Source organism: Podarcis melisellensis (genome assembly GCF_964234715.1).
Source record: "Podarcis melisellensis genome assembly, chromosome: 8".
NCBI lineage: Eukaryota > Metazoa > Chordata > Lepidosauria > Squamata > Lacertidae > Podarcis > Podarcis melisellensis.
Window position 1 is genome coordinate 81,599,731 of NC_138540.1, and position 14,512 is coordinate 81,614,242.

At 49.9% G+C, this 14,512-nt stretch overlaps 1 protein-coding gene across 2 annotated transcripts in view; it reads left to right on the forward strand.

Moving 5' to 3' along the window:
• NECTIN2 (nectin cell adhesion molecule 2) overlaps positions 1-14,512 on the forward strand; it is a 93,832-nt gene that overhangs the window by 77,010 nt on the left and 2,310 nt on the right. Inside the window, exons 6-9 of one of the 2 annotated variants that reach the window (XM_081922193.1) lie at positions 7,578-7,722; positions 9,084-9,147; positions 11,597-11,701; positions 14,013-14,512. The exon at positions 14,013-14,512 is cut by the window's right edge and continues 2,310 nt beyond it. In XM_081922193.1, the coding sequence (XP_081778319.1) occupies positions 7,578-7,722; positions 9,084-9,147; positions 11,597-11,701; positions 14,013-14,216 (518 nt within the window). In that variant the 3' untranslated portion in view covers positions 14,217-14,512. The remainder of the gene's footprint in view (positions 1-7,577; positions 7,723-9,083; positions 9,148-11,596; positions 11,702-14,012) is intronic. The other variant, XM_081922195.1, reaches the window with a different exon arrangement.

The window sequence follows — 14,512 nt, forward strand, 5'->3', positions numbered from 1 at the left end:
ATTTATCGCCATCCAAAGATACCTGGATAGCTCAGTTGGTTGGAGCATGGCGCTAATAACTCTAAGGCTGCAGGTTCGATCCCCGCATGGGGCAGCTGCAAATTTCTGCATTGCAAGAGGTTGGACTAGATGACCCTCAGGGGCCCTTCCAACTCTACAATTCTACGATTCTGTGATGCTATACACCCCAAGCCGACAAAGCACTGGAGGGAAATGTGGGGCAGGGCCCTGAGGAGTTTGGCCTGGGGATGCCCAAACTTTTTTCAAAGAGGGCCAGATTTGATGAAGTGAACATGCGCGAGGGCCAACCAAGGTTGTTGTGCTTTTTTAAAGGATTTTACCCCAGGACAGATACTGCCTCAGGGGCCGGATGAGGCCCCCAAAACGGACTTTGGACATGCCTGGCCTAGGGAGTACAGTGGTACCTCGGGTTACAGACACTTCAGGTTACAGACTCCGCTAACCCAGAAATAGTACCTCGGGTTAAGAACTTTGCCTCAGGATGAGAACAGAAATCGCGTGGCAGCAGCAGGAGGCCCCATTAGCTAAAGTGGTACCTCAGGTTAAGAACAGTTTCAGGTTAAGAACGGACCTCCAGAACGAATTACGTTCTTAACCCGAGGTACCACTGTATTTTGAGAGCCAAGCGGAGAGGTTTGCAGGGCCATATTTCTCCAATACACCTAAGGTTCCTCACCCATCCTTTAATTAGTGCTGAAGATTGCCAACTTTCCCCCCTTGCCTCTGCTCCTGCGCCTGTGAGTGCCACTTGATCTGCTGGCTTTTGAAGTGATTCTGCTGATCGTCCTGCCGTGAAAAGCTTTGCTTTCAGGTTGCTGCACTTTGGGATGCTATTAAAGGCACAGCAGCAAGATGGGTCAGGGCTTTTCTTTTTTTTTAAGCCTGCTGTCGACTCTAATTTCATTTAAAAGTGCTCCTCATGCGTTGCCTCATTATCCCTATGTACATTATTCTAACAGTTCTGTGAAGTAGTAGTTATTATCCCCATAATGCAGAAGGGAGCCAACGCCGATTTTGTGCAAGGCCGCCCAGTGAGAAAATGCACGAAGTCTGACCCAAAAAGAGAGAAACATACATAGAAATTGAGCTCCAGGTAGCCAGGACAAAGGTTCTAGTCCTGTTGAAGTTTCCACTGCAAGGGAGGGGACAGGAGCACACTTTCTCTGTGGGTTGAGGGTGTGTATGTGTGTTTCCTTTCCTTTCCTGATGGGCCTTGCGCAACCTTCTGGCATGTGATGGGCAGAGCCGGGGTGCCCTGTGCCATGAAAAGCCCCAGAGCGTCTGACGGCAGTGACGAACGACAGGGGTTGTCGCCTTCTTAAGCAGGAGGAAATTGAGCAGTGGGCACTTTGCCTGGCAAGGAAAAGTGATGCAAGCACACACAAACACACACACATGCCTTCATTTGCTTCATTTCTCCCTGGCAGGCCAGTAAAAAGGTGCAGTCGCAGAGACCCAACGCATAAGAACATAACCTATGGTGAGTCAGGCCAATGCCCCATCTCAGACGCGGGTGGCGCTGCGGTCTAAACCACCGAGCCTCTTGGACTTGCTGATCGGAAGGTCGGTGGTTCGAATCTCCAAGATGGGGTGAGCTCCCGTTGCTCTGTCCCAGCTCCTGTCAACCTAGCAGTCTGAAAACATGCCAGTGCAAGTAGATAAATAGGTACCACTGTGGCAGGAAGGTAAACAGCGTTTCCGTGTGCTCTGGCTTCCATCACAGGGTTCAGTTGTGCCAGAAGCGATTTAGTCCTTCTGGCCACATGACCCAGAAATGCTGTCCGTGGACAAACACCGGTTCCCTCGGCCTGAAAGCGAGATGAGCGCCGCAACCCCATAGTCGCCTTTGGCTGGACTTAACCGTCCAGGGGACCTTTACTTTTTTTACCCATCTCAGTCAGTATTACCTGCCCTGACTGGCAGTGACTGTCCATGCTTTCATGCATAAAGGTAAAGTTAAAGGGACCCCTGACCATTAGGTCCAGTCATGGCCGACTCTGGGGTTGCGGCGCTCATCTCGCTTTATTGGCCGAGGTGCCGGCATACAGCTTCCAGGTCATGTGGCCAGCATGACTAAGCCGCTATTGATTCTGAAGGTAAAGTAAAGGTACCCCTGACTGGTAGGTCCAGTTGTGGATGACTCTGGGGTTGCAGCACTCATCTCACTCTATAGGCCAAGGGAGCCGGCGTTTGTCCGCAGACAGCTTCCTGGTCATGTGGCCAGCATGACTAAGCCGCTTCTGGCGAACCAGAGCAGCGCACAGAAACGCCGTTTACCTTCCCGCCGGAGTGGTACCTATTTATCTACTTGCACTGAGGTGCTTTCGAACTGCTAGGTTGGCAGGAGCTGGGACTGAGCAATGGGAGCTCACCCAGTTACAGGGATTTGAACCGCCGACCTTCTGATTGGCAAGCCCTAGGCTCTGTGGTTTAACCCACAGCGCCACAGGCATGGACACCCCTATTTTCATCGGAGAAAAGTTGGAGGGCATGCTTTTTACCCAGACTCTGTAGAAAAGCCAAGTGTGTTTGTGTACGCATGTGAGGTTGGGCGGGTGGGAGAACAACTCAAAGGGTTGTTTGAACACTCTCTTGAAATCGTTAACGCGCCTACTGGCCAAAAAGGTCAGTGACCTTAGCTTAACCGCTGGACCTCATTCTTTATTTTTTTTCATAACAGAGGCCTGTAACCCAGAAACTTCCCATGCACCTCTGCGCACACACACACACAGAGAGAGAGAGACAGACAGACAGACAGACAGACAGACTCACACTCACACACTGTAGCCATCAGGCCTCGCTCTCTTCAAAGTGCTGAGGAGAGATGAAAGGCAAAATCCCGGCATTCATCCCCTCTCAGGGCTGCCTTCACCCTTATGCTTAAAACATCAATTGTGTGCCGAAGAAAAGCTGCGCATTACAGGCCGTATGAATTATGCACGCTGAGCTCATTCGCCTCCATACATCTCTATTTTGCATAATTTATATCACTCCTTGCTAACCGCGGCGAAAGGAAGGCAACCTGGCTAGCGGGAATCCTGATCTGCGCCTTCCGAGATTTCGGCGGCGGTTCACCCCTACGCTTCCGAGTGTTCAGGGCTAGAAACTTGGCAGATAAATATTGATTGCTTGCAGCCATTTGTTGCGTCGCAAACAATTCAGGACGGGAGTGGCAGGTATATATTTGTTGAAAACTATGATAGCTGAGATTCTCCTGTGCCTGATTTTGCACAGGGCAGCTGTGCGGTGGATGACGTCAGTCTGAACGTTTCAGCTTTAGTTGTTTCGTTTGTGCTTTTACTTGGCGTTTTATCTTGTGAGGCGCCCTGAGATCTTGCAGTGAGGACGGTGCATAAATCTAATAAGTAATAGAATAATAAATAACAGTGCAGCCCTCTCTAATCAATAGATTGCCATCCCTAGAACTAGACTTGGGTCATGGGGGAGCCTCTTATGTGTTCCCTCCCTGCTCTTTTCCCATGGCCAGGAATTCCAACTTGGAAGAATGCGTTGCCCTCATCCTTCCCCAAAAGTCCATTCCCTGAAACTGCAGCAGGATGGGTGCGGTGGGGACACCAGGGGAGAGCAGAAACCGGGCTGCTTGCTTTCCCTCTGTGGTGTGAATCACAGTCCATTCAACCTTCCTATCTGCCAGTACAAACCCCCTGCAATTGCTAATCTGCAGCGTAGAATTAAGGTGCCACCTAGTGGTTGAAGATTGGAGAGTAAGAGAAATAATAATAATAAAAAACACGATGTAGAATCCCGGCCAGTTAAAGCCCTGTTCTGGGTTTACACGAAAACATAAAAAGAGCCTGATGGATCAGGCCTGCAGCCCATATAATCCAGCACCCTATTCTCATGTGGGATCACCCAGGGAAATCTGCAAGCTTGACCTGAGCCCAAGAGAGACCCTTCCCTCCTGCGATTTCCACTGGTATTCGGAAGTTTTGCTAGCTCTGGCTGTGGAAGCAGAGCACAGCCATTGTGGCCGGCAGCCACTGAGAGCTCTCTTCTCTATGAGACGCAGGGCTGTGTGTTTATAAGAGCCATGAGACTCTTAATCTCAGGGCTGCATGTTCAAGGCCCACTTTGGCCAGAAAGATCCCTGCATTACAGAGGGTTGGACGAAATGACCCTCGTGCTTCCTTCCAACTCTACAATTCTACGATCACAATTCAGCAGAAACAATAACGGGTCTTGCGGCACCTTAAAGATTTAGACATGTATTGGGGGCATGGTGCTTTGCGGACTAGAATGCACACTGTCTACCTCTGGATGCGAACGGGATCTGTTCCGGAGCCCCGTTTGTATCCTGAAGCGAACGTAACACGCAACTGCGCATCTGCGTGTTGCGTTTCACCGCTTCTGCGCATGCACGTGACGTCATTTTGAGCGTCTGCGCATGCGCAAGCGGCGAATCCCGAAAGTAACATATTCCGAAATTGTGAAAAGGAAAGAAAACCATGCTCAACCTGAAGTGTATTCATCCCGAGGTATGACTGTATTGCATGAATTGTTATCTTTGGATGAGAGGAATATATACAGTGGTACCTTGGGTTAAGAACTTCGTTCTGGAGGTCTGTTCTTAACCTGAAACTGTTCTTAACCTGAAGCACCACTTTAGCTAATGGTTCTGTTCTCATCCTGAAGCAAAGTTTTTAACCCGAGGTACTATTTCTGGGTTAGCGGAGTCTGTAACCTGAAACGTAAGTAACCTGAAGTGTATGTAACCTGAAGCGTATGTAACCCGAGGTACCACTGTATAGGCACATGGGCAGAGGTGTGGATCCTCTGGCTTTCCAGATGTTGCAGAGCTTCCTCGCAGGCTCAGTTTAGCGTAGCCCATGGCCAGGAATGATGAGAGAGATGCAGGTTCCCCACCCCTGCCGCAGAGAGGTTGTAAACACCGGTGTCCACTTAAATGCCATTACTGTAAATGGAAAAATTACAGGCCGGGAACTAAATTATGGCTTAAAACCTGTGCAAAATCAGCACGGTGACCATTTGCAGCATCAGTAATTGGAGACCACACATTCATCCTGGCATTTGTTGAGTAGATTTGCTCCCTGTAGTGGAAGTAGAAAAGCATTGTGTCCGTTCACACCCAAACAGGCTTGAGCTGTGTGTCTGCCAAACCCAGCTCTCTGAGAACCTCAGAGTTCCTTTTCTAGCCACAGTTGTTCAGAGGGGAGGCTTGAAAACAGGTGAGCCCCACTTGGCCAGCTGAAATCTCAGAGCAGCAGTTGCTGAAAGAGACTTCCAATAACCAGAGGCCTTGCCTCATCCCCATGTTTGTAGGAAATTGTGAAAAGGAAAGAAAACCATGCTTGAAGAAAATGTTCCATTTAACATTTGTTAAAAAACCCGAGGCATTTTTGTTGGGGATTGTAGGGAAAGACCTGCCAAAAAAGCTGAAAAACATCTTCATGTGTGCAACAAAGGCCGCGAGAGTTCTGGTAGCACAAGGATGGAAGACTGAAGAAACCCCAACTAAAGAATCATGGCAAGAAAAAGTGATGGACTATGCAGAACTGGCAAAACTGACATACAAGCTACGGGACAAGGATAACTGTGACTTTAAGGATGAATGGGAACCCTTTACAAAGTATCTGAAGACGCAACAAAGCGAACTGGCCTAAATAGTTTGAGGATCTATACAACTTTGTAACATGCAGAAAACAGCAGTCTCAGAGAAACCAAAGACTGGAACTAAGGGAAGTTGGGGGGTGGGGGCGGGGGGGTTCTCTGTGGGAGGGGGGAGGGAGGAAAAGGGGGGGAAACAAGGATGATATGTTTTTGGATAATATGTCTTGTTTTAATTTTGAATAATAAAAAAAAGAAAACCATGCAAACGCTCTCTCTCTCCTTTTTTTTGCGTAAGTTATACAGGTAGCTGAATTCGCCTTTACCTGTTGCACAGTTTGGATTACCTTGGTGCAGGATTTATTTTTTTAAAGAATGGTTTTCACCCGTGAGATCTGCTTGGTGGAATTGGGTGACTCCAGGTACAGATGACAGTTGTGTGGCCATCACTCTCAGGCCTGCTTTTAAAATTGCCTTTTGGTGCCAGCTCCACGCAGACTTATCCTTTGACCTAGGAAGGAGCCCAGGAGGGGGGAATCTGCAGCCCTCTTGATGTTGTTGGACTACAACTCCCATCATTCCTAAGAACATGAGAAGATCCCTGCTGGATCAGACCGGTGGCCTGACGGAATCTGGAGAGCTACAGCTTCTCTGCTCCTGGGTGCCACAGCGGTGGATTTTCTGAATGTTTGAGGGGGGGGTTTGATGTCTTGCGTAGGTCAGAAATGGGGAACTTGTAGCCTGCCACATTTTGCGGAACTACAACTTCCTTTACCTGTCATGGCTGGATGTAGATGAGTGGTGGGAGGCAGCAGCTGGGGAACTCCCAGGGGAAGAAGGCCCAGAGCCAGTTATTGAAGGCGGGATGGTTAGTGTCTGGTCAAAGGGTGCAGACTGGGAGGAGGAGCTGTCCGAAGCTGAAGAGGCAACAGGCTTTGGTGAGCAGGAAGAGACTGGGGCAGAGAGCAGTGCAGAATCAGAGGCAGGAGAGGAAGAGGGCCAAGAGACAGAGATGAAGCTGGCTGCTGGAGAATCCAGGGAGTCCCTCTGTCCTGCTTCAGCCAGCTCCCCTCCCGCATGATCTCCCAGAACATTCAGAGAAAAGAAGAGGGCAGAGCAAAGAGAGACAAGACGATGGAGCCTTAGGCTGTTGGGGAAGGAACCAGGGAAAGGAACCTTGGAGAGGAGTGGGAAGGTAGGGACCTTTAGTCCTCAGAGTTGCCTCATTGGGGCAAGACCTACTGGGAAGAGTTGCTGGGATCATTCTTCTTCTTCTTCTTCTTCTTCTTCTTCTTCTTCTTCTTCTTCTTCTTCGGTGATTTCTCGTAACCGAGTAAGATTGTCTTCCATAAACACAGTTAAAACAGTGAGTCCGTAAGTGACTGTGGAGGCCAATTCTGGATCCACACGTCCTTCCACAGTGGGGACATAGGTTTCCGGGCGGAAGTTGATCACAGTGTGGATTCGCCAAGCGTGCCTTCCCCTTAGCTCGTTTCTCCCTTTCGTCCTGAGTTCGAGCCTCTTCCAAACCCACGACACCTTTGGTAAAGGCTGTTCTCCAACTGGAGCACTCGCAGGCCAGTGTCTCCCAGTTGTCGGTGTTTATCCTACTTTTTTTTAGATTTGCCTTGAGAGAGTCTTTAAACCTCTTTTGTTGTTCTCCAGCATTATGCTTTCCATTTTCAAGTTCGGAGTAGAGTAGTTGCTTTGGGAGATGATCATCAGGCATCCGCACAACATGACCCTGCACTGTTTTGGTTTCTTTGAATAGTTAACTTCAATGACACAGGGTATTTTTTTTACTGACATACGCCTGACTCTAGCTCCAGACATCACACCTGATCTTGGCCATGCCACCCAACAACACCTACAGGAACAAAGCTCCCCCACTCCTGAAGAAGCCTGATGCGCAACACATGTTCACATGGCCTCCAATTCACAGCGCTGCTTTCTTTCTTTCTTTTGTCCAGATAAGCCCAACATGGAAGGGGCAGGCACCACAGGGGGGATCATTGGTGGCCTCATTGCGGCCATCGTGGCCGTGGCCGTGGTGGCTACCGGCATCCTGATCTGCCGCCAGCAGCAGAAGAACCGGATGGATCGCGAGGACGACGAGTGAGTGGCTCAGTTTGCTCGGGGCTGAGGGCCAGGATCCAGATAGAGCGCAGGGGGGCTGGGAGATGGGCAACGGGGCATGGCAAGAAAGGGATAACCTCTCTTCCTCATCCTCCTGCCACGGTTGGTCTGGGTTCAGATTGGGCAGGTGAAGTGTCACTGGCAACTAACACCACAGGCTCACACAACTCTAACTGAAACAAATGAAAGCGGTTTAGTTCATTAATAGCAACAACATTTATTTATTTATTTATTTATTTAGAGATACGTACATACATAGACATACTTACATACATACCTACCCCGCCCATCTGGCTGGGCTTCCTCGACCACTCTTGGCAGCTTCCAACAAAATATTAAAATACAGTAATCCATCAAACATTAAAAGCTTCCCTAAACAGGGCTGCCTTCAGATGTCTTCTAAAAGTTTGGTGGTTGTTGCTCTCTTTAACATCTGGTGGGAGGGTGTTCCACAGGGCGGGTGCCACTACCGAGAAGGCCCTCTGCCTGGTTCCCTGTAACTTGGCTTCTCGCAGTGAGGCCCCAACAGAGAATCAATATGGTGGGTCTACAATGCAGGAACAGTGACCCAAATTTCTAGGGGATTGGCTCAGCCTTTGCCAACCTGGTGGCTTCCAGATGTTTTGCGGTCCAAAACATCTGGAAGCCACCACCATCTCCGATAGAGGTGTTGACAATAAAAAAAATAAACATGGAGGGAAAGAGAGTAACCTATGAAGATATTTTAGTGAAAACTGAGAATGGGTGGAGACTAAAACCATATGATAATATAAAATATGTGTTTACGGGATGGCTACAATATCACCAGGTGAAAATCAATAAAAAGCATTTGAAAAAATAAATCTGGAAGCCACCAGGTTGGCGATGGATGTAATTATTTCTGCACTTTTCCCGTCTGCATTGTTTGCCTAGGTCCTTTGCTATTCCTTTATCATAGGCTCACCGTTTTGATTCTCTATCGCAGGGGCTCTCTGGCCTGCCAGATGTTGTTGGACCACAGCTGCCACCAGCCATTGACCATTGTCCAGCGCTGAATGGGTTTTTTTGGGAGATGCAAGTCAGCAACATCTGGAAGACCAGAGACTGGGTGTCAACAAACCCTTTAAATCTGGCCTGCCATCTTTTGAGAAGGTGGCCCTTTTCACTGGCATCTCTTTACCTGAACTCAGATTAACACCCACTACCTAGAGCAGTGGTATTCAACCTTTCGGAGTCCATGGCTCCCTTGACCCACCTAAAGCACATTAAAGCACATTATCTCCAGCTAGCCAGCCCTGGTAGTCAGTAGTTTGGCAGTTTACATCCTCACCTGACCATCTTCCTTCCTGCCGTCTTTGCAGCCAGGAAGGACCACCTGCCTATAAGCCGCCCCCACCCTGCCAGTTGTCTGACGAAACAGAACCGGTAAGTATCCGTGGCTTGAAGTAGCCAGGATATGCTCCTGACACACGGGGTTATTTTTTCGGTCTCTTGGACTGGTTTTTGAGGGGACAAAATTATAACTGTCCCCATGCGAATTGCAGATCCCAGGTGATAACTTCTAGGGTAGAGCTGGGGCCCGGGACGAAAGTGGATAGGACCTGTACCAAAGGGAGATGGAGTCAAATCCTCCCCAGCTCAGCTGTCAAACTCACTGGGTGCCATTGGGCAAGGAAGGCTCTGTCTATTTGACCCTGGTGTTAGAATCATAGAATCATAGAGTTGGAAGAGACCACAAGGGCCATCAAGTCCAACCCCCTACCAAGCAGGAAACACCATCAGAGCACTCCTGACATATGGTTGTCAAGCCTCTGCTTAAAGACCTCCAAAGAAGGAGACTCCACCACACTCCTTGGCAGCAAATTCCACTGTCAAACAGCTCTTACTGTCAGGAAGTTCTTCCTAATGTTTAGGTGGAATCTTCTTTCTTGTAGTTTGGCTCCATTGCTCCGTGTCCGCTTCTCTGGAGCAGCAGAAAACGACCTTTCTCCCTCCTCTATGTGACATCCTTTTATATATTTGAACATGGCTATCATATCGCCCCTTAACCTCCTCTTCTCCAGGCTAAACATGCCCAGCACCCTTAGCCGTTCCTCATAAGGCATCGTTTCCAGGCCTTTGACCATTTTGGTTGCCCTCCTCTGGACACGTTCCAGTTTGTCAGTGTCCTTCTTCAACTGTGGTGCCCAGAACTGGACACAGTACTCCAGGTGAGGTCTGACCAGAGCAGAATACAGTGGCACTATTACTTCCCTTGATCTAGATGCTATACTCCTATTGATGCAGCCCAGAATTGCATTGGCTTTTTTAGCTGCCGCATCACACTGTTGGCTCATGTCAAGTTTGTGGTCAACCAAGACTCCTAGATCCTTTTCACATGTACTGCTCTCAAGCCAGGTGTCACCCATCTTATAATTGTGCCGCTCATTCCCCCCCCCCCCCAGTGCAATACTTTACATTTCTCCCTGTTAAAATTCATCTTGTTTGTTTTGGCCCAGTTCTCTGTCGTTTTGAAGTGTGATCCTGTCCTCTGGCTCACATTTCCCTGTATCTACAAATGGTCCTTCTCCACCCCCAGCCCTACCTGCCAACTGCATGAGGTACTTTAGGCTAATAGACACTGGCTGGCCCAACATAGACCCCCCCCTGCCCCCAAAGAGCTTCTGGGAAAAGTGGGGTGTGCTGCCTGGGACTGATGAGAATTGCAGCACAGAACCTCTGGAGGGTGCCCGGTTGTTGAAGACTGCCCAAAACGATGTCCTACGTACCTCGATGGCCTCTAGGCATTCTGAGCCACAGAAGCTGCCTTTGTAGCTGAAGTTGGCCAACGTCCCTCCCAGGTGTGGTGGGAAATGGCCAGAGAATGCAGGGAGCAGGCTTTTCAGGGCTCATCAGCAGCTACCTGGCAATGTCGTCCTTGGCGCTGGCCAAGCCACCCCTGCACAGGCAAGACCCGTCCCTCGCATGCTTAGCAATCATCAGCCTACTAATTTCCAGGGCTGTTTGTACTCTGTGCTGAAAGAGGATGCTGTTAATCATCATCATCATCTCCCATCTGACTGGGTTAGAAGAATAATAATAATCCTTGAATTGAGAAAAGCTGGGTTTTAATGTACCTGTTCACTGTTGAAGTGTGTGCAATATCTGTTGCTTTTTGCTTATTCCCTTCTGTTTCTGCTCTTCCTGGGGCCAGGCCAAGAGCTCAGTGGGGCAATGCATGTTCTCTCTGTCGCTGCAAGCCTTATTTACTCCCTCTGGCTGCTCTTGTGCTCAGATCCTGCTTCCGGGCTTCCCACCTGACTGGCCACGGTGGGAACAGGATGCTGGATTCAGTGGGCCTCTGACCTAACCCAGCAGGGCTTCTTAGGCTGTGATTTCAGCAGGCGTTGCCCACTCTCGGGCAAAGCTCTCTTTGCAAACCATAAGGCCTAGCAACTTGCTTTTTAGAAAATAAAAACCAGAACGCTGGGAGTCTCCAATGAACGTAGGCTCCCAGAGCAAATATCTGTGCGGTGCTTGCATGAAATGGCAGGATACGCATGGCCCTGCCATGGCTGGCTGAGGACGAAGAGACGCCGGAGGCTTTGGTGAAGCTTTTGGGCAGGGTTGCTTGCAGCAGTTTCTTCCTGCAGCAGGTTAGGAGGTGGTTGGCTGAGTCTTAAGAAGCCCTTCAGACAGGCAAAGGCGACCAGGGATGGATGGGGAGGGAACTACCTGCAATTCTGGGTGTGCTGGCGGCTCTCTCCCTCTCTGGCTGAGAGTATCCTGGAATTTATTCTGACTCTGGGAAGGGAGCTTTTTCTCTCTCTTGGCTTCCTCCGGCAGTTCAGGCTGCCCCCTCCCGTCTTCACCCCACATCTCTGGTTTATTCCAGGTCCCCACTCCCAGTGAGGCTGAGAGTATCCCGCTCAAAGCACCCTTTTATGAACCCAGCACCACAGACGATCTCTTTGGCGGGGTCGCTGCCACCGCAATGGAGGTGAGGGGGAGCCCGTGCCAAGGAGTTTTCTCTAGGGAAGAGCCCGCGTTGAGCACAAGGGGTGCAATCAAGGAGACTGAGCCCTCTGAAACAGGATCCTCTCTGACACCCTGAGATTCAGCTTCTTGGGTTTGCCTTGGAGAGAAAACCTAGCCTGTTAAAGTTGTGGGTGAACATATCAGACGACACAGCGATTCTTCAAACAGCTCTTGTTTAATCACAGGCCAGAACAGAACTGAACTGAAGGGTTCAGTCAGCCTGTTTATATAGAGCTCCAGTACAACGGAACTGTAACAATTTTCTAAAACTATCCAATCACTGAACGTCACTTTCGATCCCTTATTTGCATAACTATCTACAGTATCCCCCTGCTGGCCCAGGGTGAGAACTTCAGTACATAACATAGCCCATGCTGACCCCAGGGCCCCATGAGGAAGATCAGTATAACAAACACACACAACTCCACCGATGTTTCCTGCCCATCTGCAATCGTACCTCTCAGAGCGTGGGATTTGGTTGTCGAGCGCACACCAGAGAATCCTGAGACTCATGGCTTCCTTTTTGTTTTTAAAGTCCTCAAAGTTTCTAGTCCTTATGGCTGCAAAATGTAGCAATTAATTTGCAAACTTGTGGGCAAGGCTTGGTGAGTTTTCTACAATATAGAAAGGGGGACCAAGCAAGATGCGTAGGGAGCAGAGGGCAAGGGGCTGCTTCAGCACCCCTCCTTTGCTACACACTTTTGCAGACACAAAAGCATTACACTACCTATAATCTGAGGTTGTGCTTCTGGATTCTCAGCAGCATTGCTTAGGATCCTGGCGTTTGCCTCTTGGATTGCACAGTGCTTCATAGTGCTGGTCAAAACAGATCTGCCCTTCAAACTAGCTGCTCCCACAAATGGTGACCTGTGTTTCCAACACAATTGGGCTAGCTCCAGATATGTTTGTTTGCCAGGTATTCTTCAGAATCAAGAGGAACGTTGGTGGCGCTGTGGTCTAAACCACAGAGCCTAGGGCTTGCCGATCAGAAGGTCGGCAGTTCGAATCCCTGCAACGGGGTAAGCTCCCGTTGTTTGGTCCCAGCTCCTGCCCACCTAGCAGTTCGAAAGCATGTCAAAGTGCAAGTAGATAAATAGGTACAGCTCCGGCAGGAAGGTAAACGGCAGGAAGACTAAGCGGCTTAGTCTTGCTGGCCATATGACCCGGAAGCTGTCTGCAGACAAACACCAGCTCCCTCGGCCTATAGAGCGAGATGAGCGCTGCAACCCCATAGTCGTCCGCGACTGGACCTAACGGTCAGGGGTACCTTTACTTTCCCTTCAGAATCAATATACTAATTCTGTGCACACCAACAGGCAACACTGAAGGCTGGCCCACCTATTGGGCAGTGTCAAATGTCCACCTTAGACAGCTGAATTGCGGTGTTTTGAAGGGGCCATGAACTGTTATTTATTTTATTATTGTATTAAGTCCCAAAATTCTTGGTGAGCCTTGATTTGTGAGGGAGGTGCAGCATTTGTTGCTCTGCCTCAGGCAGCAAAATGTCTTGAGCCAGCCCTGATTACAAGAAAGAACAAGAAATAGGTGCCACATAGTCTGTGCCACAAGTCCCCTGTGGCACGGCTCTTAGGTGACGTGTTTATCCAGCCCCCACAGCTTTAACTAGGGCCCTCCTAGTCTGGGGCTTGGGCTTGGCCATGTTAGCTGAGCTCAGCACAGAGAGAGCATGCAATGTTCACCCCTGTGACTGGCAGCCAGGATAACGCCTCTGGGTTGGCCTGGCCTGGCCTGGCCACCATCACACCATACATTTAAAGAGCTATGATACCACTTTAAACTGTCATGGCTTCCCCCATGGAATTCTGGGAGCTGTAGTTTGTTAAGGGTGCTGAGAGAAGTTAGGAGACCTCTTTTCCCATCACATATAGGCACTTCCCAGAGTCATTGATTGCCAAATCACCCTGGGAACTGCAGATCTGGGAGGGGAATAGGGGGTCTCCTAGCAACGCTCAGCACTCTTAGTGAACTACAGCTCCCAGAATTCCATGGGGGAAGCCATGACATGGTCATCAGGCCCTGGCTTGGTCATCAGAGCAGCATGGTCTCCACTTCAGTTCAGATTTGGCTGCTCCTGTCTCCAAGCCAAGCCTCCAGCTCCGGGAACTGAATTCAGGAACCCGGGTCCACCATCACAGCCTCCCACCCACCTCAGTGTAAACACGGTGGGATGCAACAAGGGATGTGGGGGTGGGACAGCAGTTAAGTAAATATTCCCACCCTCCAAACCACCAATCCATTCCTTCCCTCTGCAGGAGGCCCCGCGATACCACGAGCTGCCGACGCTGGAAGAGCGAGAGGCGGCGGCAGACGCTGGCCCCAGCATGGAGGACGAATATCTGGACCAGATCAACCCCATTTATGACGCGCTCTCCTTCGCAGCCACGGAGGAAGAGGCCGCCATGGCTCCCATGTCCACCGACAAGGCCTTTATCATGTCCAGGGCTATGTATGTCTGAGCCCTGAGGCTGGATTTCCACCCGAGGCCCAGAGATGAGGATGCTGTATCTCGCGCTGGTCCTGGAGAGATGCTGCTTCTTTGGACGCTATATCCCGTTAGATGCCCAGCGCGGTTCCCTTGAAAATCCCGGGTTTCTCGTGTGCCTTAGATGGGCAGGAGCACATCCTGCTCCAACCAAGCAGGCCTTCTCATTCCTTCTGTTCCTTCTCCAGCAAGGCCAGAGCTGTCCCACCATGCCAAACACACGTAGTGCCTTCATCTTTTGTCTTTTGAAATGGGCCTTATAACCTCCCA